This window comes from Manis pentadactyla, chromosome 3 (genome assembly GCF_030020395.1).
Source record: "Manis pentadactyla isolate mManPen7 chromosome 3, mManPen7.hap1, whole genome shotgun sequence".
NCBI classification, from domain to species: domain Eukaryota; kingdom Metazoa; phylum Chordata; class Mammalia; order Pholidota; family Manidae; genus Manis; species Manis pentadactyla.
In genome coordinates, this window is record NC_080021.1 from 98,817,424 (window position 1) to 98,840,554 (window position 23,131).

The 23,131-nt window shown below is 43.4% G+C and overlaps 1 protein-coding gene across 12 annotated transcripts in view; it reads left to right on the top strand.

The window, feature by feature from the left end:
- CELF2 (CUGBP Elav-like family member 2) overlaps positions 1 to 23,131 on the top strand; it is a 722,220-nt gene that overhangs the window by 680,686 nt on the left and 18,403 nt on the right. For all 12 annotated transcript variants that reach the window (XM_057498181.1, XM_036908144.2, XM_036908142.2 and 9 more), the window contains 2 exons: positions 2,218 to 2,281; positions 8,958 to 9,092. In XM_057498181.1, the coding sequence (XP_057354164.1) occupies positions 2,218 to 2,281; positions 8,958 to 9,092 (199 nt within the window). The remainder of the gene's footprint in view (positions 1 to 2,217; positions 2,282 to 8,957; positions 9,093 to 23,131) is intronic.

Genomic DNA, 23,131 nt, shown 5'->3' on the forward strand with positions numbered 1-23,131 from the left:
GCCGTTTCTCTATCACATCCACACAGACCATGAGACATTTTATCAGATGTCTTGCTAAAACCTATATAAGCTCTACCCTTTTTCTTGGTCTGTCAGTCTAGAATTTTATGAAAAATGAGGTGAGCCTAGCTTAAGAATTTGTTTTTCACAACTTTGTGCTTTTCAGTTGTTCATAGACCATCTGCTTAATTGTGTATACATGAGCGTTTGTTATCAGAGATTGATGTGAAGCTCACCTTTTCATAATTTCTAAGAATCTAGCTTCCCAATCCACCATTTCTGGACCCAAAGACACATGTGTCCCGTCTTCTGGCACATCTCCCATGCCCCACAGCTTACAGAAATCTCTGGCATGTGTTTCTTTGATCACATCTGCAAATGATTTCTGTACCCTGAAACAGAATTAACCTCAGCCTCATTTATAAAACCACACTTTTATATGCTCTTAACTATGTTTTTTTCCTACTGTGGGCTTCCATTCTTTCTCAGCTAATGTTGGTTCTACCCCTTTAAATTCAAAGTCCACTGCTGTGAAGGGCTCTTGCCTTAAAGGTATTCCAGGCCACTGTGTTCAGTAGATTCTGACCCTGGCTCGCCAGAGAATGACTGTGTTATCTGTGGGAAGAATTCTTGGTAATAGTTTAATGACATTTCAGGTATTTCCATCTCCCTTAGTAAGTATTAATGATTCCTCAAAATATCTTCAAAGCTAACTTAACTTACTTTAACTTTTTTTAAATAGCTAGTAGGAGGAGGAATTCAGAACTTACAACCATGAGAATGGGAAACCCAAGAAATCAAACCAAAATTGGGGATATCTCTTTATCAAAATGTATAATCCCCAGCTTCTCTTCCCCCTTCCTCACTTCATTTGTGTGTGTGTGTGTGTGTGTGTGTGTGTAAAATACCTAGGTAGTGCAGTCAGTCAGTCCAACAAGTCCAGAGGAACAAATGAACGCTACATTTTTCTGGCAACTGTTAATGTCCATCCCCATGATGACATCACTGTAATTAGACTTAAGTTTATCAGTCACTGATACTCCACCCCACTTGGTGCTTATAAGTAAATTGATAAATGCCCATTTTTGAGTCATATCCAATTGTAGAGTTCTTTTCTTATTGAAGAGTCTCATACTTGCCCAAAGGAATGACAGTGCTCTCTCTATTCTGTGTTTTGCAGAGTTCCAAATAAATTTGGGGAGCTGTTTTTTAAGTAGTAAATATATCTTTTCTCCTAAGCACATAGTATCATAACAACTTATCAATAGTACATTTGGTGAATCTATGTTTCTTGGAATCCATATACATCTGAATATAGGAGATAACTATATGCTTGCACTCACATACAAACTTTGTTTTTATTCACTTACCTTACCAAAAAGAAAACATCAATAAATCTCATCAAACACTGAGTACAGCACCTGCTAACCTGTAATTCAGCTGAAATGGACAAATTAAAGGACTGCTCCAGGACCATCACCACAGGCCTTTATGTGTTGTGGTACCCACTTAGTCTACATGGGGGGAAAACATGTTCTTAAAAGCTCTAGGGGAAAATGCAGAGACCTTTTCATAAATGTGCTCATTTCTTTTTAAAAATACGCTGACATTTATAATGTGCAGCATCAATGTACACCACACCAGACACTATTAAGTCTTGACAAAGAGTATGTTTCTTTCTGCCAGTGAAGACCATCTTTACATGGCTGACTGATATCTTGGTCACCGACTCAAATCTGTAAGTGTGCATCTGTGAAGAGACACATTTATATCTGTAGTTATTGTGATGATTTCTGTTGGCCCAAGAGTCAGTGAATCCATGTGCTTTTCATAAAGGATCAAGGAAACTGAGCTGTGGCATGGAAGAGAGAGAGGATGGACCTTGGTTGGCAGAGATGAGTAACTACTAGGCTACAGAGAACTAGCATTAGTCACGCCATGTTGAGTTCAATAGATTTAACACCTGGTTGTTAAAAAGAGTAAATGGATTGTTTTAAGGCAGCAGTGTTATTGAGTTTCCCCAGTGCCTGGGTTCCTTAACAGAGATTAGACATTAATATGGATTTACAGCCCAGCTCTGGGAACCTTCAATCCATTAATAGGCCACAGCAACCAACTACCTAATGGAAAGGGAATGGGCCGAGCCCCAGTTGAGTTCAGAGTTCCTGTGTCCTCGTCTGCCTTGCCCTGACAGCACACTTCTGCCTTCTTTTGCAGCTTCTGCAGCAGGCCACCTCCTCCAGCAACCTGGGTGCATTCAGCGGCATCCAGCAAATGGCTGGTAAGTCTTGGGCCGTATCTTTCCTTGTGACCAGGCTGTTTTCTGAATTTGGGGTGGGTTCAGAGGGCAAAGAGAAGAAGCAGGGAAAAAGAAGAACAAGGAGTAATTGCCAATCCTGAGATGTTACTGGGTGAGGTGTTACTGGGAAGTAGCTCCCGTACACCTGGCATTTCCAACAGTTATAATATGAGAGGGCTGAGAATTTCTGCAGAGTCCATTCCAGAGTTGTTTTTTAATGGGATGGATTACTGGGGAATTTCCAACAAGATTCCTATATCCAGGGCAGCCAGAATGATTGACATTCCTCTAAAATTTTAATAAGCAGCTGTCAATAAAAATGTTCTGACCTCCATAATGAAAGCCAAGATTGCAGGCCTGTCTTTGATACAGTCTGCATCCCTTGATAACCACAGACAATTAACAGGGTGCTTTCCTTGCTTTGGTACCGTGGTCGACAGAATTGTGCATCAGAAGCTTTCATGTGGAAGTATAATCTTTGTTCTCAAGAAAATCAAAGTGTGGCTGGATATGAAAGCCAGCTCATGGAGAATTGCTTTCTGTAATGAGCTGTGTCAGTACTAACTGAGGTGTGACGATTGGGAAAAGGTCACTCCTAGCATGTCACCTTCCAGGCTGATGTCCTAACCCAGCATAGGGGAGGAAAGGCGGACGGCACAACGCATGAGGGCACAGGTGCCAGGAACCTGCCTTGAGGAACAGTGAGGAAGTTTGTTCCTTGTTTGATTCCCAAAAGGTAGGGGAGAGAAGGCAAGGAAAAGAACCAAGTTTTGGCACATTGGCATCAAGCACCATTTGTTCTAATCAAGGAGACCCTGAGTCACAGTGAATGAAACCTGAGTGTGTGGAGTGCCAGCCAGACTTCCTTATCACTATGAAAACTCCTTTTTTCTCATTTCTTTTTTTTTCCCAAATGCATATCCTTCAGGGATTTTTCTTGTTTCACTTTGACTAGGTCTGGAAAGACTGTTGATGACCACCCATAGGTTTCCCCTCCCGTGGGTTCTGATATTAGCCCAACCCTCCAGTGTGGCCTTCTAGGCTAAGGGTACCTTGTTGTCTGGTAGGATATATTAGCCTAAGGTAAAATACTGCCAAATTATTTGTTGGGCTTTAAATCTACTGACACTGACAGCTTGTCCTGTTGTAAGATAGGTTTTGGATTATTAGGAAAAATATATGTTAAAATGATAAGTAGTTAAATCATACAGTCATACCTTTATGAATAGAGTTTGGGAAGCTAGCATTGGAGCTAAGAATCACATTGAATGGTTAATATACTTTTAGTTCTGTGAAGGGAATTGGGGAGACATAAGTAAAATATTCAGGGCATTTTCTGGGTTTTATAAAGAGAAAACCTGAAGATTGCAAGCTTTAAAATAAGTGCCAACATTTGTCACATTTTCAGCCAGTGCAAGATTTGTTTTCCTTCCAATAGTGTGAACCCACCCAGATCCCAAATTAAGGTCTGTCCTCAGAGGAAGCCCCAGGCTCTCCCCTTGCCACAGCTGAATAATGCAGAGAAGGTCCCTGGGTCCCTGGGCTACCTCCAGTGCCTGTGCCCGTTTGGACAGAGAGCCCTGTCAGTTTTCATTAGGCTGTGTGCTCCTCCACCTTGCCACTACAGGTAGAAGGTGCATGGCGCAGATGGCTAACTTAAAGGCCTTCTGCAAGTGCTCTGAGCTTTCCAAAATACCCCGTTCTTGAACCTTCGACACAGAAAATGCAGCACACTGAGTCTCTCCAGGCTGTAAAATCAAATGCTGAGTGGTCCATTACTACCCACACCTTGAATATTTAGAGTGTCAAGGATGCAGAGGTCGAGGCTCTGTCTGGAGAGTTCCATACAGGCTGCCCTTCATTCAAATGGATGATCAAGTCTCCTCTTCCTGAGTATTTAAAGCATTGTGTTTTGGGATATTTTTATTCCCAATAAAGTCAAGTTATGTGGCCGCCTGCTCTCTCATTTTCTCCCCAAAGTAGGGCTTAACTTTTGTTTCGCCAGCCATCTAAACGAGTATTAACATGTGACTTGGAGGATTGGCAACAGAGGTAACTCTTTAGAGGCAGCTTCCCCACCTGCCCCTGGGGGAGGGCTGCCCATACGCCTCTTCCGTGGACCTCTACAGTCTCCCGAACTTCCTCCCCCATGGCTCTGAACACTCCCCAGTCAGGTGGCCCCCCAGAGAGCATGGCCTGGGCCGGTGAACTCGGTCCTCAATGCTCTAGGAGGTGCTCCTGAGTATGTTTGAGTGAATGGGTGAATACATTTACAAATGATCAAATGCAAATTTGTTTTGGATACATTCCCAGTGGAGCCTAAGTTAGAGGCCCAGTTTTTTAGTTAAGAAATTTGACTTTAGCCTTACATCACCAAAGCATATAAATGAATGACAGTATCTTCATGGGAGAGGTACTGAGGATTTGGAAATAGCATGCACGATATCAAACATGCTGCAGAACGCATGACACACGGCACATGGGGTAGAAGCAACATATGGAAATTCAAGAGGTTATTTCTCGCAAACCTCACCTGAGTTAAAATGCTTGTCAGGTGACTGAGTTTGTGGCATAGGGTAGTGGTCACCTGCACAGTTCAGGGGCAGTGTGCGTGTCTTACAGTGCCAGAAAATAAACTCCATGTAAAAAATTCAGGTAGTCAAGCTTGGAACACCATCACCAAGATGGGGTAATATCATTTTTGTAGTCAATGATAGCTTGTTGTAAACAACTCTCAAATCAAAGGTCTATCCTTCAGGAGATTGAGGTTTATCGCCAGAGTCTAAAATGTCTCATTTGAAGGAGTAAAACACTTTCTGTTTGAAGAGAAAATCAAGCCAAAAAAAAAGAAACACAAAAAAGTTTTAAGTGACAAGTTCCTAAGTAGTTACGCCAATAAAATAGAATGAGGCATCAACTATACTTATTTCTTCAAGTAAACTTACATTTTCCTTTTAACTAAAAATAACTTCAAATGTGTTCAAGAACTTTATAAAATGGAACTTTACTAAATATGGAATATAAAAGCAGAAGAAATTAGGATCAAATCTTTATAAGATGAGTGCTTTTAGGTCTACATTTTTTGTGCATCCTTCAGTTGACTGATTTTATTTTCCCCTCTTAAAACTTCCAGTAAAAACTCCATTTCTCACCCAACTGTGGTATTCATTGCACAAATTTCTGAAATCTGAGAAACCTGGGGTCTGAGTTTGAGCTACGAATATGGATTTTTTTCCTGAAGAGAAAGGAATAAGGGAAAAGTGGCTTTTCAGTCATCTCTAATATTGAAATGGTGATCATTTCAAAAAAGCATCATGTTAGAAAAACTAGGGTATTTTCCAGTTTTGCTTTTAAAAAAGCTACTTGGAATACTTGTGGAGTTTACACTCACAGCACACCAAGAACAAAACCACCATTTACTATGCTACAACTGGAAAAACAGACACACGAAGAGGTTAAATTGCCATGCCAAACTGCCATATCAGTGAGTGCCATAGTATGGATTAAGATACAGAATTCCCAGATACCACAACTGTGTGAGGTGGGGATCACCAGCATCCCGTTTTTACAGTGGTGCAACTGAGGCTAGAGAAGGTAATTAACGAACCTGGCCAAAGTAGCTAAGCTGGTAAGTAGCAGGTCTGAATTCCAAGTGTATGGAGCCCCTGAGCTCTCCGCTGCCCTGAAGCTTGTAGAGCAGCGCTCCAGGAGGGTGGAAGCAGTTCTGTTTGCATAAACGTGGGCTGCCTGACTTGCCTACACAGGCAGTCTAACTTGACAAAGGACAAACAAATCCAACCTGTGGATAAACAATGCAGAGAGTGCCCCAAAACTGTTCAAAAAGAAGCAATTCAGAGACGTCATAGGAAAACTGCCTCCCTTCATTCTGGACCTCATTTCAAATGTATCAGGACTGGGCTGCTTTTTGTTCAGGGAATTTTTTTTTTCTTGAATGAGGAATAAAAGAAATTACAGAGATTATGAAGCTATGAGGAAGAAGAGTTTTATCTGTTGATAAACATGCGAAAACTGATTCACTTCACTTCTGATATTCAGTAAAGGTGGTGGTAATTCTCTTCCAGAATTCCAGTCCAAGTTTTAAAAGTAACAGTAACGTTGCAAAGCACAACCAGCCATTCTTCCATCAATTTGCAGCTCATTCCCACAGAAGATGGTCTTAGAACATCTGTAGCAAGTGGAAAACGGGGAAGATACTTGCAAAAAGTACATCAAAAGCTTGCCTTGGAGACATTCAAGTCATGAGGTGTACATTGTAGACCCACAAAGATCCCATCCTTCCTAAAGCTCAGTCTCCCAGCCCCTGCACTACAGACACTTCCTGCGAATGTGCTAATAGGCCTTATGAGAATGTTCCATAACCACCCATCTGTCACTTTTTAACAGACCTGATTGGCAAGCACTTGTAACAACTGACATCTGTTCTCGCTTATTGATATGCAGATTTATGGTAATTGCTATGAACAATAAGACACAAAATTACCTAAGGTGAACATTAAATTAAATTTTCATGCCCTTCTCCTTAGAAATAATTTTTTTTTAATCTTAAGTTTCAAGTAGGCATATTGCGCATCTGTTTGGTACATCATTTCTTCAGTCTGAGGTTTTTCCTTTACCCAAGTGATGGATGAGAAGTTGAGTCTGGTATTCCGACTCTCTTTGCCATCTTGATCTTGGCACAATGTTGGATTTCATACAGTGTATCTCAGCGTTTTGCCTTTCTAGCCACTCAGATCACTGCCCCTGGCTGGAAGGGGAGGAGCACCCGGATGAGAGCCTCCTGTTGGTGCCGCAGTACTGAGGGCAGCAGCCTGTGGCCCATGTGGTGCGCACCACGTGGGAGGCAGAGGCCAGGGGATGCGATGAGAGAGAAGCACAGAAAAGTGTGACACACTCGATGTCATACAGCATATCTCAGCATGTGCCTGTCAGTCACACTGATCATCGCCCCTGGGGGCCATGCTGATCCTGGAAAAGGCAACTGCCCCAGGTCAGGTGGCAGCTGGGACACGTGGAGGCCTGTTCACTTGCATTTGATGGAGATAGCATGGTTGCCAAAGTCAGCACTTTTCTTATAGAATTCACAGGGCTCCACAAACACTTGTGTCCTGATTCTCAGCATCCCCAGGAACTAGGACATTTTGAAAAGCAGGTGTTCGTCTTTCACCCTAAGCCAACAGTGTTGGGTGTCCCGTGGAGGAATACAGAGTACCATTTTGAGCAAAATGAGAAGCCATTTTGCTGCAAAGACATCAGGGACTCTTTTCTGAGTAGAAGTTAAGTCCTGGTGGAAGCAACCAGGATGAAGGGGCAGCATAAGTGAACCTAGCAGCTGTACTCTGAGCCACACAGTATCTGCAGTTTTTGCAGGTATTGCTAGAACATTCTCCTGCCCCTCCCTCCACTCCCTGCCCCAACATATGGAGGCTGTAAACAGGTGCCTCTCTCTAAAGCAGATTAAATTTGCTCAGTACACCTGGATTAAGTACATGAATTTCAGACATGAGAAGGTAAAATTAAGCTAACTACTTAACTCCAGTATCTTCTTATATGAGGAATTTTATACAGGAAGAGAACCACTGTTTCTTCTTCTTGAATGTACATTAGTGTGACGTGAATCATGGAGAAAGACTGGATTTTCAGAGAACTTCTGGATTGAGAAACCGAAGCGGGGAGCAGACAGCAAAGACTCCTGGCCCAAGCACCACTCAGGCACAGCCTGCTTCCCCACCACAGATGGCCCCCCAGATCTCTGCTGCTCCCTCCTGGTCTTGCCAAGCATCATTTCTCTCTGCTGTTCTTTCCCTGCTTTTCACTAAACAGATTCATTGTAGTGAACAACAGTCCTCTTTAAAATACAAATAACTTTAAAATGCAAATATAAGTAAAAATGTTACAGCACTGACATTTTTATTCTTTTATTCATCAAATATTATTTGAATTCCTATTATGCACACATTTTAGAGCACACACAGTTAAAATACATCTGGAGAGAGAAGTTCAGTAGTGGTAGCAGTAACAATAGGTGCTGACATTTATTGGGCATTTACATCTTACTAGTCACTAAGCTAAGTAACTTGCATTCATCACTTATCTAATCTGATTACAACCTCATGAGCAAAGGGACAGTTAACACTGCCACTCACTAAGCAAGAAATGGAGAGGATAAGTAATGTGCCCAGAGTGCGCAGCTGGCACAATGGCCAAGCCAGGAAGCCCCATCAGCTCAACATCAGAGCAGGAGGCCTCAGCCAGTGAAGTCACTCCCTCTGTAGTGCCTCCTGTGCAGCTGGCACAATTAGAAGTCAGTTTGCCCTGAGGCCCTTCCTCCAGAGGGTCTGTGCCCAGACCTCCATGGTGGGAGCCCTGCTGTGGCCAGTCAATGCAGAAATCCCTCTTACCTTTTCTGATGACCTCTCCAGCCCCAAGAGGAGACGTGTGGGAAGTGCATGCGGGGTGAGAGCACGCAGCACCACAGCGAGGTGACTCTGCCAAGAAGCGGGGTGGCACATGAATCGCTGAGACAGCTGGGGCCGGGTCTGCCATCACAGGGCCTCGTGCCTGGGGCCTCTGCCCTCTCTAGGTGGGAGCTTGGCCAAGTGGGCCTGTTGCTAAAGTTGCGTTTCTCTTCCCTCCACAGGCATGAATGCTCTTCAGTTACAGAATCTGGCAACTCTGGCCGCGGCTGCAGCTGCAGCCCAGACCTCAGCCACCACAACAAATGCAAACCCTCTGTCCACCACGAGCAGTGCCCTGGGAGCCCTCACAAGTCCCGGTAAGGGGGCTGGCATGCGCCCGGGGCCAAGGGCAAGGGGTGCTGTCACACAGAGCCAGGGAACTTGTACTGGGCGCGGGCATGAACTTCACTCTTTTTGCAAAGAGACGTAAAGTTTGAATATGTGTGCTTGTATTTTCCAAGGATAAAGTGAGAAAAGGTTTTGTTGTCTTCACCATTATGAAAAACCCGTCTGTCCCTTACTCATGTTTTTCTTCTTTTTTTCCTTCACAATTTAAGAATTTTCTGTGAAATCTCAAAATCCGTAATCATTCCAGTGCTGGATGTGATACCAGCTCCCCCCTTCACGCTTGGTTTTAAAATGCCTGGTCTGGAGAGGACCATCTTTGTTAGTTGGCGGTTGTGTTCTGGACTGTGTGATTTAAAGTCTTTTTCCTCAGAAATTTTGTTGCCTTATTCAAAAGCAGATGCCATTTTTTCTTTTCATTCATGCCAGACATAATGTGGTTGCTTAGATACCATGATTTGTTTTTTAAAAGAGGTTTTGCTGGCTTGTCTTCCTTCTGAATTTTCTAGACCTTGATAGATGACCTCACCTCCTCCTCTGGTGCATGGAGGACTTGGCCTGGACAGTCTCCAAGCCCCTTTCTAACTAAAAATTCCATCACCCTCTATCAGCTGTTGCCCGAAGATTGGCTAAGTGTTGGGAAAAATGTTCCTGTAATAGTGGGGGATCTTCTTTCAGAAAAGTGCAAAATGAAAGCATCAGCACACTACACCCCAACTTTCTTAGGGTGTCTGACTTCAGGGAGCAGTGAAGCCTGTGGCTGCTCAAAAGTAGCCTTGATTTGCTTATGAAACATTGGGTATCTAATATATTTCCCTCTGGATACTTTGGAGGGAGAAATTGAAGAGATATTTAGGAGAAGCCAGGGGATTTATCCTTAATGTGTAATAATCTCATAGCAACAGTGCATAGGAGCACTGACTTCATTCTCTAAAATGTCTTCAGAAATATTTAGTATTGCAGTTGCATCAAATTTATTTTGCTCTTCCAGATGCAGACTGTTATTGTAAATGAACACTTGGTTAAAGGCATGTGGTCTGTTTGCTTGTTGAAGCTTCATGTGACTATTTTTTATTAAAATGCATTCTTCCATTGTGAGACCTGGGTTGGAATGTTCCTTGGTTCCAGGGAATCAGAATTAGTAGTCAAACCTTTCACTCACCTTTAAAAGGGGACTTGTCAGTTTAAGAAGCTAAGTGCCAGTGAGGACATGAGCTGATCAGGTGGACAACCTAACTGATGGATAAAACTTACCACGTGGCCGTCTCCAGGCTGGGGACACCAGCTTGAACAGGACAGACATGCTCCCTGCTCTCAGGAGCCTCCCCATCTGGGATAGGAACTGGGAGGACACGAAATCAGCGTGTGTCCCTCATGTGACAGGCAAATGCTGTGAAGAGAGGCCAGAGGGGGTGAAGCAGAGAACGAGAGGGGTGACGGGGCCTCGGCAGGGCCACAGCAGTGTGCGGCCAAGCCAGGCAGGAGGGTGGCAGCGACACCCCGGCAGGAAAGCCAGGTGCAGAGCAGTGCGGTCTGCCCGCGACCCCCACCCATCCGTCCTGGTACCAGTATGTCGTGACCTTTTTTAAATGCCAGGTACTCAAACAACTGAGGAAGACGGCCTAAGAATTTGAGGAACTTTAAACAGATTTGGCCACATTCAGGTTTTCGCTGATACCTTAGAGAAAGGGGAAGTGTGTGCTGAGCTGCTTCCTTTCTCCCACTACCAGCAGCATCCTCCCCTTTGTTCTGAAGCAGCATCCTGACCTTCACATGTTCTGCTAATAATGGAGGTACCACTGGAAGTGATTTTTCTCTTCTCCAATGAGGGATGCTTTGCATAATGGCTGAATGTATTTCATTAGAATCCTGAAATGCAGCAGCAGAAACAATTTAAATCTACATCTCAATTATTTTTCTTAAGTATAACTAAAAAATCTGCTATTTAAGTGTAAGTAAATTATTTGTCTAATTTCCATCAGGGACTTTTCAAAGTCACAAAGCATGGTTAGTAAAATTCATGACCCTCCATGTCATCAGAGCAATTTCCTATGAAGTAAAGGAATAGAAAGCAGTTCCCACAGCCAATGCCATTATTAATTTTTAAATAATAAAAAACAGGGCTTACTAACATCATCAAGTCCAGTCAAACCGTGAAGCACACCGAAGACACACGGCAGTGCCCAGCTAGGCCCTGGCTCACCCTGTCTCTTCTGCTTCAGACAAATCCATCTACAAAGGGAAGGAACAATCCAATACCCCCAAACTATTAATTTTGCTTAATAATTGTAAATTTATCATTTCAATTTTGCATACCCAGGAACAGTCTCCCTAGAGCATTATTATAAATGACTTTAAACAGTCTATGCTCTAAAACATGAAAGATTAAGCTTTAATTTTTTGTTAAAAAAAAAAAATCCCTTAGGCAACAAATAGGTTCCTTTGTCTCAAGGCCTTGAAATAAAAATTAAAATAGTTTAAATTGCCCATGGTTAGAATAAGTGTTTCATGAAATTATCAGATGGTAGTGAATAAAATTAGAAATTAAATCATGAAAGAATAAAAACCAGGTAAATGCATATTATGCCTTTTACGAGTTTCTTGTGGGTCTTCTGGAGCTTCATTTAATCATGTTTCTTGTCTTTTGATAAAGTAACTCTTCCTTTGTTTACCTTAGTCTTCTATTTAGTTAATTAATTCTTGGGTCATTTCTTCTTACCCAGTTTTGAACCTGTTTTTGAGGAATGTGTCTCTGTGTTGGTATAAAGAGGCAAAATTGTCTATAGGGTGTGCAGCTGGGTCTTAAAGTATGATGATAATATTTGTCTCCTACCCAGCTGGTAGATTTGTTTGTCTGATAATTCTAAGAGCGCTTGGGAGGGCACATTATTATTACCTCATACGAACATTTCTTTGGCAGTTTCTTTCTAAAGCATAGTATTGTGTTCATATACCACATTATTCCACCGACCTTCCTCTACTTTCCTTTTTTTTTCTTTAGTGTTTTAGAATTCTCCAAATGCTTCTGTAAGTACACTCAATCAAGTGCACACTTCAGCATAATGGATCGTTTCTTTTGATAGTGTAAGGCATTTTAAATGCTAGGAAGCATTTTTCCACTCCCGCCTTTAGCTCCTCAAATACTTTTCACTTTAAATTCTAGGCAATATTTTTTCCCCATCTTCAAGATGTTGTCTGCCTTCTTGAAAGCTGTCACATGCAAAGGACAGTAACGCCCGGTGGAGTGTGAGGGGGCCAGGGACAGAGACAGACAGACAGACAAGGGACATGGGGTCCCAAGGCCTCCTGAGCCCTGACAGTAAAATCCCCACACCTACTTGTGCCCACTTCTGCCGCTGGCCCACGCCCCTCCCGCTCTGCCCTCCCCCCGCCCCAGAGCTCCCTGCAGGTCAGCCACACCATGCCTTTCTGGTTCTGGCTCTGAAACCTCTTTTTCCCCATTCCAAATGCCCTGAACAAAGCCCATGTCTTCACCCCCTTTGTACCGGCAGATCAGCTTCCAGCTCCACCCTTGCCCTCTGTCCAGTTTGCCCTTTTGGCAGACAGGACAGCCCTGCCCAGCTGTTTGCCCTGTGGTCCATGTGGGCTCAGTACAGTGCCCAGGGTGCTCCTGCCCTGCTCCCCATCACGCGGAGCTGTCACGGCCCCAGCACCCCCCACCCCCCACACCCTGTAGGCCTTCATGCCTTCACGCCTGCTGGCTTCCCTGCCCACAGTGCTTCACCCTGAATTCCTCCCCTGAGAATCCTCTATCACTAACATATTTCAGCCAGTGCTTGGGGAAATCAATGCACCAAGATACAACTGGTGTTTTTATGCACTTGTAAAAAGTATAGTTTCTATTACTTCTGTAAATTAAACTGCAGTCAAATTGTTTTACAGTAATTAATAAATTGCATTTAATACTCTAATATTTTAAGAATTGCTACAAATGCCACTTCTACCGTGAAGCCTTCTGGGAAGAATTAATCACTTCCACATGCTATTTCTAACATAAATACTTAACTAATTCTAAACCTGGGTCAAATGCAGACTCTTTATAAGGAGCTTTATCAAGAGGCCTTTAAGGGCAGAGACGGAGGGAAAGCTGAAGCGTCAAGTAAGAAAGTCGCACTGTATAAACGACATCTACCCTTCTGTTCTACCAAAGTACATTCTTCATACTTCTCCTAAGACACCTGACATGTGTTCTTTGTGGGCACATCCCTGTCTCTTGTCTTCTAGACAGTGAGTTCTTACAGTGAGTTCTTTCAAAGTAGGCACAGCTCATTTACTTGTAATCCCCTTGCATTTGGAGCCATACATCACATCCAGGCCTTCAAATGTTACTTATTAATTCATCTGAATAGCAAAGTGAAAATGTTCTAAGTGTTCCAAAGCCATTAATTCAGCCCAGTACAGTGCACAAACACCTCTGAGAAGGCACCAGAGTTCCTCATGGTAACATCTGACAGGGTCAATACACCCACTTATGACCCAGGATTTGGTTCTGAGAAATAGCCACACCTTACAGGTGAATATTCAGGTCTTACAGGTTTCTGAAGAATGAATCAGTACTAACTTTCATTGGCACAAAGTCATAAAAAGCAGTTTTACTCCAACAATTTTATGAAGATTGACTTTCAAAAGGTTATCGTGTCGTAATATAGAATAAGTAAGAGTCTCATATCAAATAAAGGCATTTCATTTCCTAAAGAGCCGTCTACTCTAATGCAGGCTTTTGTAAGCAGTCTGTAATCATGCATGCTTTCCTAACTCCAGGTAGTTCTCAGTAGGCCTACACTGGTGAGAGAAACAAGATCCCACATAACATTTCAGGGTACTTCCTAGTATACTGTACTTGAGTGTTGCATTAACTGAGTGATCACTTACTCATCTCAAGATTATCTGGTTCTCCAAAATCCCTGATTCAAAAAGACATATGTACCCCTATGGTTATCGCAGCACTATTTACAATAGCCAAGATATAGAAGCAACCTAAGTGTCTATCAGAAGATGAATGGATAAAGAAGATGTGGTACTACATATACACAATGCAATATTATTCAACCATAAAAAGAAAAGAAATCCTGCCATTTGTGACAACATGGATGGCTCTAGAGGGTATTATGCTCAGAGAAATAAGCCAGGCAGAGAAAGACAAATACCATATGATTTCACTTATTTGTAGAAAATAAAAACAAAGCAAAACAGATGGAACAAAACAGTCATAGACTCATAGACACTGAGAAGTGACTAATGGTTACCAAGGAGGAGGGGTTGGGACAGGTGCAGCAGGGGAGGGGAAGGGGAATAAAGGGGCACGATAATTTGCAATCACAATATTATAAGTTGATCACAAGGACTGTTGAACCACTGTGATGTACATTTGAAGCCAACATAAAATTGTATATTAACCATACTTTAATTTTAAAAAAAATTTTTTTAAGATTACCTGGATCTGTTACCCTCCTATTTTCTCCTTAGGCCTATGTTTTTTCATTGCTTAATATCAAGAAAAAGAAGTAAATCTCAAAATAGTCCATTTTTCCCTTTATGAGCTACATTTTCAAGCATTTTAGGTAGAGTCAAGTCACTTGTTAAGATTAGCTATATGTGGGGTTGAATCAAACAGCTTCACAACCTACTGCTACAGAAACAGAACTGATGTCTCATTCTTGGCTCATTTCCTATAAATTTCAACACTTTATGCTTATTTTCTAGGATCCCACATGCTAACTTGTTCTTGACATTATAGGGCTTAACTTCATTTTCATCAATGTTAATGGAGTTGAACATTATGTAAAATGTTTCATCAATAAAATGTCACTATAGTGCCTATAATTTCCTGATATTTTTTCATTCAGTCACGAAACATTCATTGAGCATCTACTATATACCTGAGTCTGTTCTAGGCATCAGAACACATCATTGGGCAAAGGTGACAAAAATCCTTGCTCTCATATAGTTTATATTCTAGTATTAGATTTTTAAAAAACATATTTAGCTAAATGCCCATTATAGTAAATGATTTGGTTAGCCTTTAAATGTAAACTATAATTTCTACACCCTTTGAAAAAAGTTTAACCATTTTTTTTGTATAACAACGTTAAAATTTTATGAATTAAGCTAAGGTGGGGAGAGGAGTGAATCTTGTCAACTTTCTTCCTCTTTCTGTAAGTTGTACCATTTTTCTAAACATTTAATGCAGCAAAGAGCTCTGAGAGTAGTAGTCACCATTACAGTAAATTTGGTAAGTGGAAAATCAGAAAAAAGTAGTATACATGGCTTCTCAACAGAAGCATCTCATAAAACCAAGTACTTCAAAAATTCTTTGGCATTTAAAACATTTTTGAAAAAAAATACTGGGGAGTGGTCTGTCTAGTAAATAGTTCTTTATTTGGCATTGATTATCCTGCTTCTAGGATTATGAAAAAAAAAACATGCAATTAACTTCCAACTGTTAGAGGAGTTTGATGGCTCCTGCATTAGATGTTTTAATGTGAATTGCCTTTGAATTTCATCATCAAGAACAAGAGAAGTGTGCTCATCCAAATAGTCAGAACCACAGCTAGTTTTCTAACTCATTCTAGTGTCCTGATCTGCCAGAGGGTTCTTACCTCATGCCATCAGAATGGCTTTGCATGGTGGATGGGCAGCCTGTGCAGTTCATGAGATGCCCCTGACCTAGCACAGACCAGAATCTCTTTAATAGTCCTTAACTAATTTGAAGCTTAATAAAGCTGCCCAGCAGAGGGGGCAGCAATACTTACGGTTCACCACAGAGCCCACACTTGGGTTTACACAAGCTGATTCTACCTGTTCCTTAAGCGCCGCTTGTTGCCCCACTGGCCAGTGGGTGGACAGACTCTGCCATGTGTTCTTAGGGCCGCCACTCAGTGCTGTGTTCTTGCTTTGTTTGGGGTGCACTTTTTAATACTTTAAGATATTGGCTCTAGTTCTTTTGTGTGTGTGCTTTTAGTGGCTCTGCCGTCTGTGCTGTCCAAGTGTTAGTAAGTCTCTGTCGCTCGCAGTCTCCTACACTGTGGGTCAAATCCACAGCGCATCCCCTTGTGCTGTATGTATGCACTCGGTGGTGTGTTTTCTGTATAGCACAACCACCCAGTGAAATTTTCTCCCACTAAATTACCCATATTGCTGCCTGATGACATGTTATCACTGCTAGTGCTGGTAGAAAGCAAGGATTAAATGCTTAATTGCATTCTGTATTAGATGGGGAAGCAAGAGAACTTTATTCTAGTCACAAATTCCCGGAGATTTATGATCTAAGGTCCATGTTTTAAGACTTGAAAGCAACAAAACAGAAATGTTTAGTTAATACATCATGGCTTAATCCCATGAACAGCTATAAACTCCATGCAGTGGCCTCAGGCAAAACATAAGCAAAACACACCAACCTAGATGGTCTAGTTGAAGAGCAGAAAGTCATAAGGTACTAGATACAAGTGACAGGAGAGATTCTATCTTGAGGAAATGGGGGAAATGTTTAATAGATGAGCTGACAATTGAGCCAAAATTTAGAGACTAGGTAGGATTTGGGGAGGTAGAAATGGAATGGGAGATGTGCAAATGCATCAAACATGAGAAAATAAAGAAAAAGTGTTTAGCAAATGGAAATTCACCTCATTTTTCACAAGCATGATTTGTATGGAAAACAGTAACCCGAGAGGGCCCTGAAAGCCATGGCTGGGGAGCCAGAACCTTCCCCGCAGGCAGTAAAGAGCCATTTAAAGACCGAGAATACATGAATGTCAGTGTTGGGACTCAGGTCGCCCTGGAAGGAAGGAAGGACAAAGGGAAGCGGCTGAAGAAGCAGAAGTGTGTTTAGTTTGGGGGCCCAGTGGCACCAAGTTTTCATCACAGAGGCGGGGGAGTCAAGAGGAAAAGCTCATAGTGGAAGGTGACCTGATTTTGCTCATGGTGAGCTGAAGCACATGCAAACAGGACTTTCATTTAAATATCCCCAACAAGCAGTTGGATACCTCACCATCAGTTTTATCAGGGAGAATGGAGCTAGAACAGCGGATTGAAAACCAGTGGCTGATGTAAGCTTGGGGATGGGTGAGATCATTAAGCTAAAATCACCAAACAAAGCAGATAAGGGGATGGTGTGTACAGCCGTAACTGATGACTGTTTGTGGGACAGACGGGCCAAACCAGGCAGTGCAGAGGGAGCCGCCAAAGTCACATGGTGACAGGGAAGCCCAGCAAGAGAGTTTCAAACAGGAAGATGATAGAGGTGAGAGCAGAGGAGAGAGGCATTTGCATTTAGCCAAAAATGAGGTGGCTGAGTGGCCAGTTAACTACAGTGTTGAGGTGGATTTCATAGTTCTGTAGACAGAGAGCGGATGTAGGGCCAAAGGTGAGAATTGTATATTGGATTTAAATCTGCCAGTCTCATGAAGTTTCATGATTAAAAGTAGCAGGGTCAATAGAAGGAGTAAGTTTAAGATGAAGAAAACATATTTCTAAGCAAAAGAGAAGGAGCCACAGCAAAGGAGAAGAGGCCAAGAAGAGTTGAAAATTGGACCACTTAAGTCAGAGGTTGGTGGGATGGGCACGACCCTCTGGTTGCCGTTGCTGCATGCAGGGCCGACCTGTGCCACCTACCGCCTGGAGAAGGGCAGCACCCCCTGCTGTGCCGTGGTCCCCAGCATCAGTGTACATGCTAACACGTGCAACGCAGCTTAACCCCTCATATGTGCTGAGAAACAGATGTCTTCCCCCCAAAACATGAGCAGAAAGAATTTGATGAAGATGGAAAGAATTTGAGACAGACATTTACATCACATATTGGTCAAGAACTTACATAGTTATGGCCAGATATACACACAAAAAATTAATAATCTAGAGAATATAATAGAAGAATTATAATTTCATTTTCTTTCTAGAATGTGATGCCAAGAGTGGGAAGACTGATTTGGAGCAGGTCATCTGATCTATCTTTAGCTTTCTTGGTTTTAAAAAAGAATTGTTCAGTTTTATGTATTGAAATAGCAAGCTTAATCTCTATATATAATGCATACTGTTGCTTTTCTCTTTAAGACAACAGTAAAGTATCATGTAGGAAACATTTTAATTTTTTTGGAGGGATACGATACTAAGTTCTCTGGACAAAAAAAACTAGATTAAAATTGAGATGAGATCCACTGATTTTTTTTTTCTCTGAACCTCTTGCCTTTGGGAAAGGAGTATCTCCTCACCCTTCCCCAAATAATGGATTATAAAAGCAGGGAGCAGACTGTCTCCTACTTTCTGCTCTGAGTCTCAGCTGAACAAGTTGTTGCTGAGTTTCCCACAGTACCTCAGCTCTGACTTGAGGTCGTAGAGCCCACACATCATACTACCAAAGACAAAATGATGCACCTGGGCAGCACAGAGCACGGTGACTGGGAGTGGGTTGCATTTCCTGGGAGCTGTCACCACTTCGAGTCAAGAGCTGAAGCCTGGGGAGTCGGTCCTGTCAGGCACCCCACATACAGCATCTCTGCTCCTTGGGCAGCTACCTACAAAGGCAGTGCCCTGCTGAGCACGGACTCAGCTGCAGATCCCAGCTTTCCAAAGCTAGACTCTGCTGGGTGGGCTCTTGACCCTTGGCAGCCAGTGTCCTATTACCCAAAGGAAGATCTGCCTCCTAGAAATAAGTATCTGATCCATCAGGGCAAACCTGCCCCCTTTCCAAGGACTCAGCGGCCCGTAGGCAGGCTTCCAGGGACCTCCCGCTGCCATGTACTTGCTCCCTACAAGTGCTCTCGGCTTTGTAAGGAAGTCGCCACCTTCTTTCTTTTTCAATCTGTGTCCATGACTATCTATGAAAACAAACCTCCGGGACAGCTAGGGGAGACAGGCCCTTTCATCCTGGTACGTCACAGGCAAAATACTACAGGGAGGGGGAACGGGCTCAAAGTGCTCTTTCCTTTGCTCCGTTCTTGTTAGATCCATATCTACCGAGTTTATCTAAGTGGACTTTTTCAAACTGGTGACCCCAAATTACACCTTCAGTCTTAAGTGTCAGTCTTCATGGGCATGGGGAAGGTACTAGATATAAGGCAGGTAAGAAGGCACCAGGTATACTGACAACTAATGAAGCAGATTTCTTCCTTAGAAGTGTTAACTAATGAGAACTCCAGCAAGCATTGGAAAATGAGAAATAATGGGAAGGAAACAGTCGGACGAGTTGCACACCAAGTATACTGCTGCCCACATCAGCCTCTGCACCCCTTTCTCACTTCCCAAAAGGTCTCCTCTCATAGACTCATGCCTCAGAAGCAGTTCAGAGGACAAACAGGGAACTTTCTTCATCTCATCCTTTAAACTCTGAGGGTTCCCCTTACCCATCTTCTGGAGAATCAGCAAGGCCTCCTCTGGCTTAGTGCTCCCCAGCCAAGTAGTCATCTAGTCTCCTTGTGAGTTGAAAGTGGTTGCATTCAAAGAAGAAAGTACTACAGGTGTTGATGGGGTTAAAGACATGCCTGTTACACGTTGCCAAGTAGGGGACTGGAACACCTCCGAACCTTTTAACACCACTTTCTTTCTAACACAGCCTCTTCCTGTCATACCTTTTCTCCCCACCCCCCCGACAAAAATTATTTTAGGGAACAAGTTAAAATAAGAGGTGTGGTTATTGTGGAATGATTAGACCCCCATGGGAGAAGAGACACTCTGTCTTCTGTTGATGCCCTAGGGGTGTGATGGGTGTGATTAGCTAATCTTGATGGTGCCAGGTGTCACTGCTTAATTATTCTAGCCCCTCTGCAGTCTTCCAGACTGTCTGGATACCACTTCTGAGCTGGTTTGAGGCAGAACAGCAACCACAGGTTCCAGTGTTCTGAATATGTTTGGTCAATTCTGGCAATTTTCTTTGTGTCTGCAATTATTTTATTTCCTAAACCACAAAGTTACATGCTTTTGTCGTCTAACTGTTCTATGAAAAGTGTTTAATGAATGCAGTGAAGGCAGATTCTTGCTGTCTTTGTTTCATTGTAACTTAAACAAAAAAACTCTTGATCTCCAGGAAAAGAGGCGAGGAGGGTTAAAATGAGGAAACGGATGCATGTAGTTCCTAGAAGGCACTCTTATTGGATAAACTTAGACTAGACATAACCTGCCAATACACCAATCAAAGACAAGGAGGCGGCAACATGGCAGTGTCCATGTAGGAAGAATGATTTAGGTGGAGAAGTGGTAAATGGAGTTGAAAAACTAGTAACTACCAAACCCTCATTGGCAGTCTTTCTCCTTTTTTTGGTGTATGTGGAATCTGTGAGAAGATGGGGAATGGCCAAGTTCCCTTCATTCAGTAGCCAGCCGCCCCCTAGCAGGGACTCTGGTTCATCATCCTGCCCTCTACTAGGACTGAGAAAGTACCCGCATGAGCTTGTGTGACCTTGATTCCCCATGAAGGGAAAGGCGGGGGTGAGGTTATCACGGCCAGCCCTTGAACTTGGCCAAGTATGTGCTCCCACCTCTGCAGAGGAAGTCTACAGGAATCACAGCTTGGAAAACCGAGAGTGGGCATCTGTTCCTCAGAGGAATGAAGGCATCTCTGCTCCTATCCTGATGCCCAAGGCAGCAGCTGGCTTTGAAGAAGCTCTTTTTTTAAAACCCCACTCTCCTCTGGCTTATGAGCACAAAGTCCCATCACATCATAGGTTCCAGTGCGTAATGAGAGACCTCTGAGGTGGCAGCATAGGTGGAACGGGATGCCTTCACCCAGTCCTTCAGCCCTGAGGTGGGCCTCGTCCTGACAGCACGGGATCTGAAGCCCAGTATGCGTGGCTACACCTTCAGTGGGGCTGTCATCTGTTCATTCACTCAGCACATACTTCTTGGATGCCTACTGCATATCAGCTTCTCTCGACAGTTCTAGGAAATAGGACATGCAGAACTCCTGCTCTTCAGTAAGCTGTCTCCTGGGGCGCATTTTTCTATGGAAGACAGAACCTGACTCAGGACTCTCAAACTTTTTATTCCTGGGTTCCTGCCTCCCAGCATCTGTCCCCATTTCCTATCCCAAACCAAGCCTTACCCCCACCCACCCAACTCCCACCCATAACCTTTTATGTTCTCATGCCCCAAACTCAATTGTATACCCAGCCTGGAGTGAATTTGGGGCTGCTACACTCAGGTGCCAACAACCAGTGGTTCTCAGACTTGAGTGAGCAGTGCACACACCTAGAGGGCATGTTAAAGCAGAGTCCTGAGCCCCACGGCAGAGATTTCAGTTCAGCATGTCTAAGGTAACTTCCAGGTGATTCTGATGCAGGACGTCCTAGACACAAACTTTAAATGACTTTTCTCCGTTAAGCGTGTGTATGGTTCCTGTGGCCTCCAAGGGCAGTGTGGACCAACAGAACTGACCAAACGGCCAACAGCATCTCAGCAGCCCTGGGCCATGGGCTAGAGGGAGTTCATGCCACAAATACCTGGCCTTTCTCTAAGTGGTCACTTTCTCATGATTTGGCCACCTAAGATGTGGGCCGGGAGTGCTCCGCGGGGCAGCTGCTGCTCCTGGCAGAGGAGAAGGCGGAGGCTGTGTCCCGCCATAAGCCTGACGAGCTGGCCTTCACGCACGTCCCTTTGGCTGCAGGCTGCCGTAGGCTGGGCGTTGTCAGTCACAGTCATGCTGTGGCAGTGACAGGGGAACCCTTCCCAGGGTTCTGCCTGAAATCAGTAGGATTCTATCTTCTTGGGGTCGTCATTCTCCCTGGCAGAGGTGCAGCCAGCATGTGCTTGGCACTAGTAGAAACAATAAAGAGCTTTTCAAAACTTGGTTCCTTGGGCCTCCGAGGCTGTCAAGCCTAGCCTTGGGGTCTAGAGCCCCCCTGCAGGGCCAACCAACACCTGACTCTCTGGCGTCCTGCTTGCATATTGTCACACACAGCTCGGCTCCCTCTGGAAGACTCCTAACTGTAGACCATCCACTTGATGTCGAAGCTGCCTCCTTATAGCTCTCACCCACAACCCTCATTCTGGTCTCCTAAGCTACAAAATACATCTTCCACATGTCCAGACCACAGACTGTTTCTTCCTTTAGTCTGCTCCTCTCTAGGCTGAATTTCACCTTTTCATCAACTGTTTCTGACTCAACTCAATGTTCTGGCCTGATCCCTCTCTTCCCCGTTCTCTCAGAAGTATGTACACAGACTGAGTGTCCCTATCACCAGGCTGATGCCAAAGGTTGCAGAATTAGTCATCACCTATGCAGGGGCCTCGCTGGTGGGGAAAAGCTCAATCTTCATGTCAAGTGTCAGAAAAATGATGTGAAAAGAGTATAATTCCTCTTTTGGAAGACTGAATAACCAGATTCTCATCCTTTGGATAGACACTGTCAACAGCATTTGCCAATCAACTGCTATGTAGCAGATGTCAGTGTCACCTCACTTGACCATTTTGATTATCATGTCACTCTCAGAGGAGAGTCACATTATCCCCATTTTGCAGATCAATACTAAGCCTCAGCTAAGGTGGGTAAATTGCCTGAGGTCTTACAGATGGAAGGGATAGAGCCAGAAATCCATGCAAATCCAGGCTCTACAAGTGAGAGCTGTGTGACCTGTTAAGTTTACCTCATAGGATGATTATCAGTGATTAAGTGTGCTACTACATGTGAGGGGCACATGGTAAGCCCTCCAGGAATATCAGGTATCCTGACCACCAGGTAAAATGGAATTGGACTATGTGTTAGATGCCTGTCACAGCTATCAGTTCCTTCCTTCCCTCCTCTCCCTGCTACACACACACACACACACACACACACACACTCACATGTTCAGTGGTTGCTGGATTGAAAGATGGGGGAGTGAGTGCTAATGGGCATAGGTTTATTTGGGAGGTAATAAAAATGTCCTGCTGCTTATACAACTCTCTCAATTACTAAAAACCACCAAACTGTATACTTGAAAAGGATAAATCTTACAGTACATGAATTATATCCCAATAAAGCTTTGATTTTAAATGGGTAGAAGGTTTTCTCTCCCCTATATCCCCA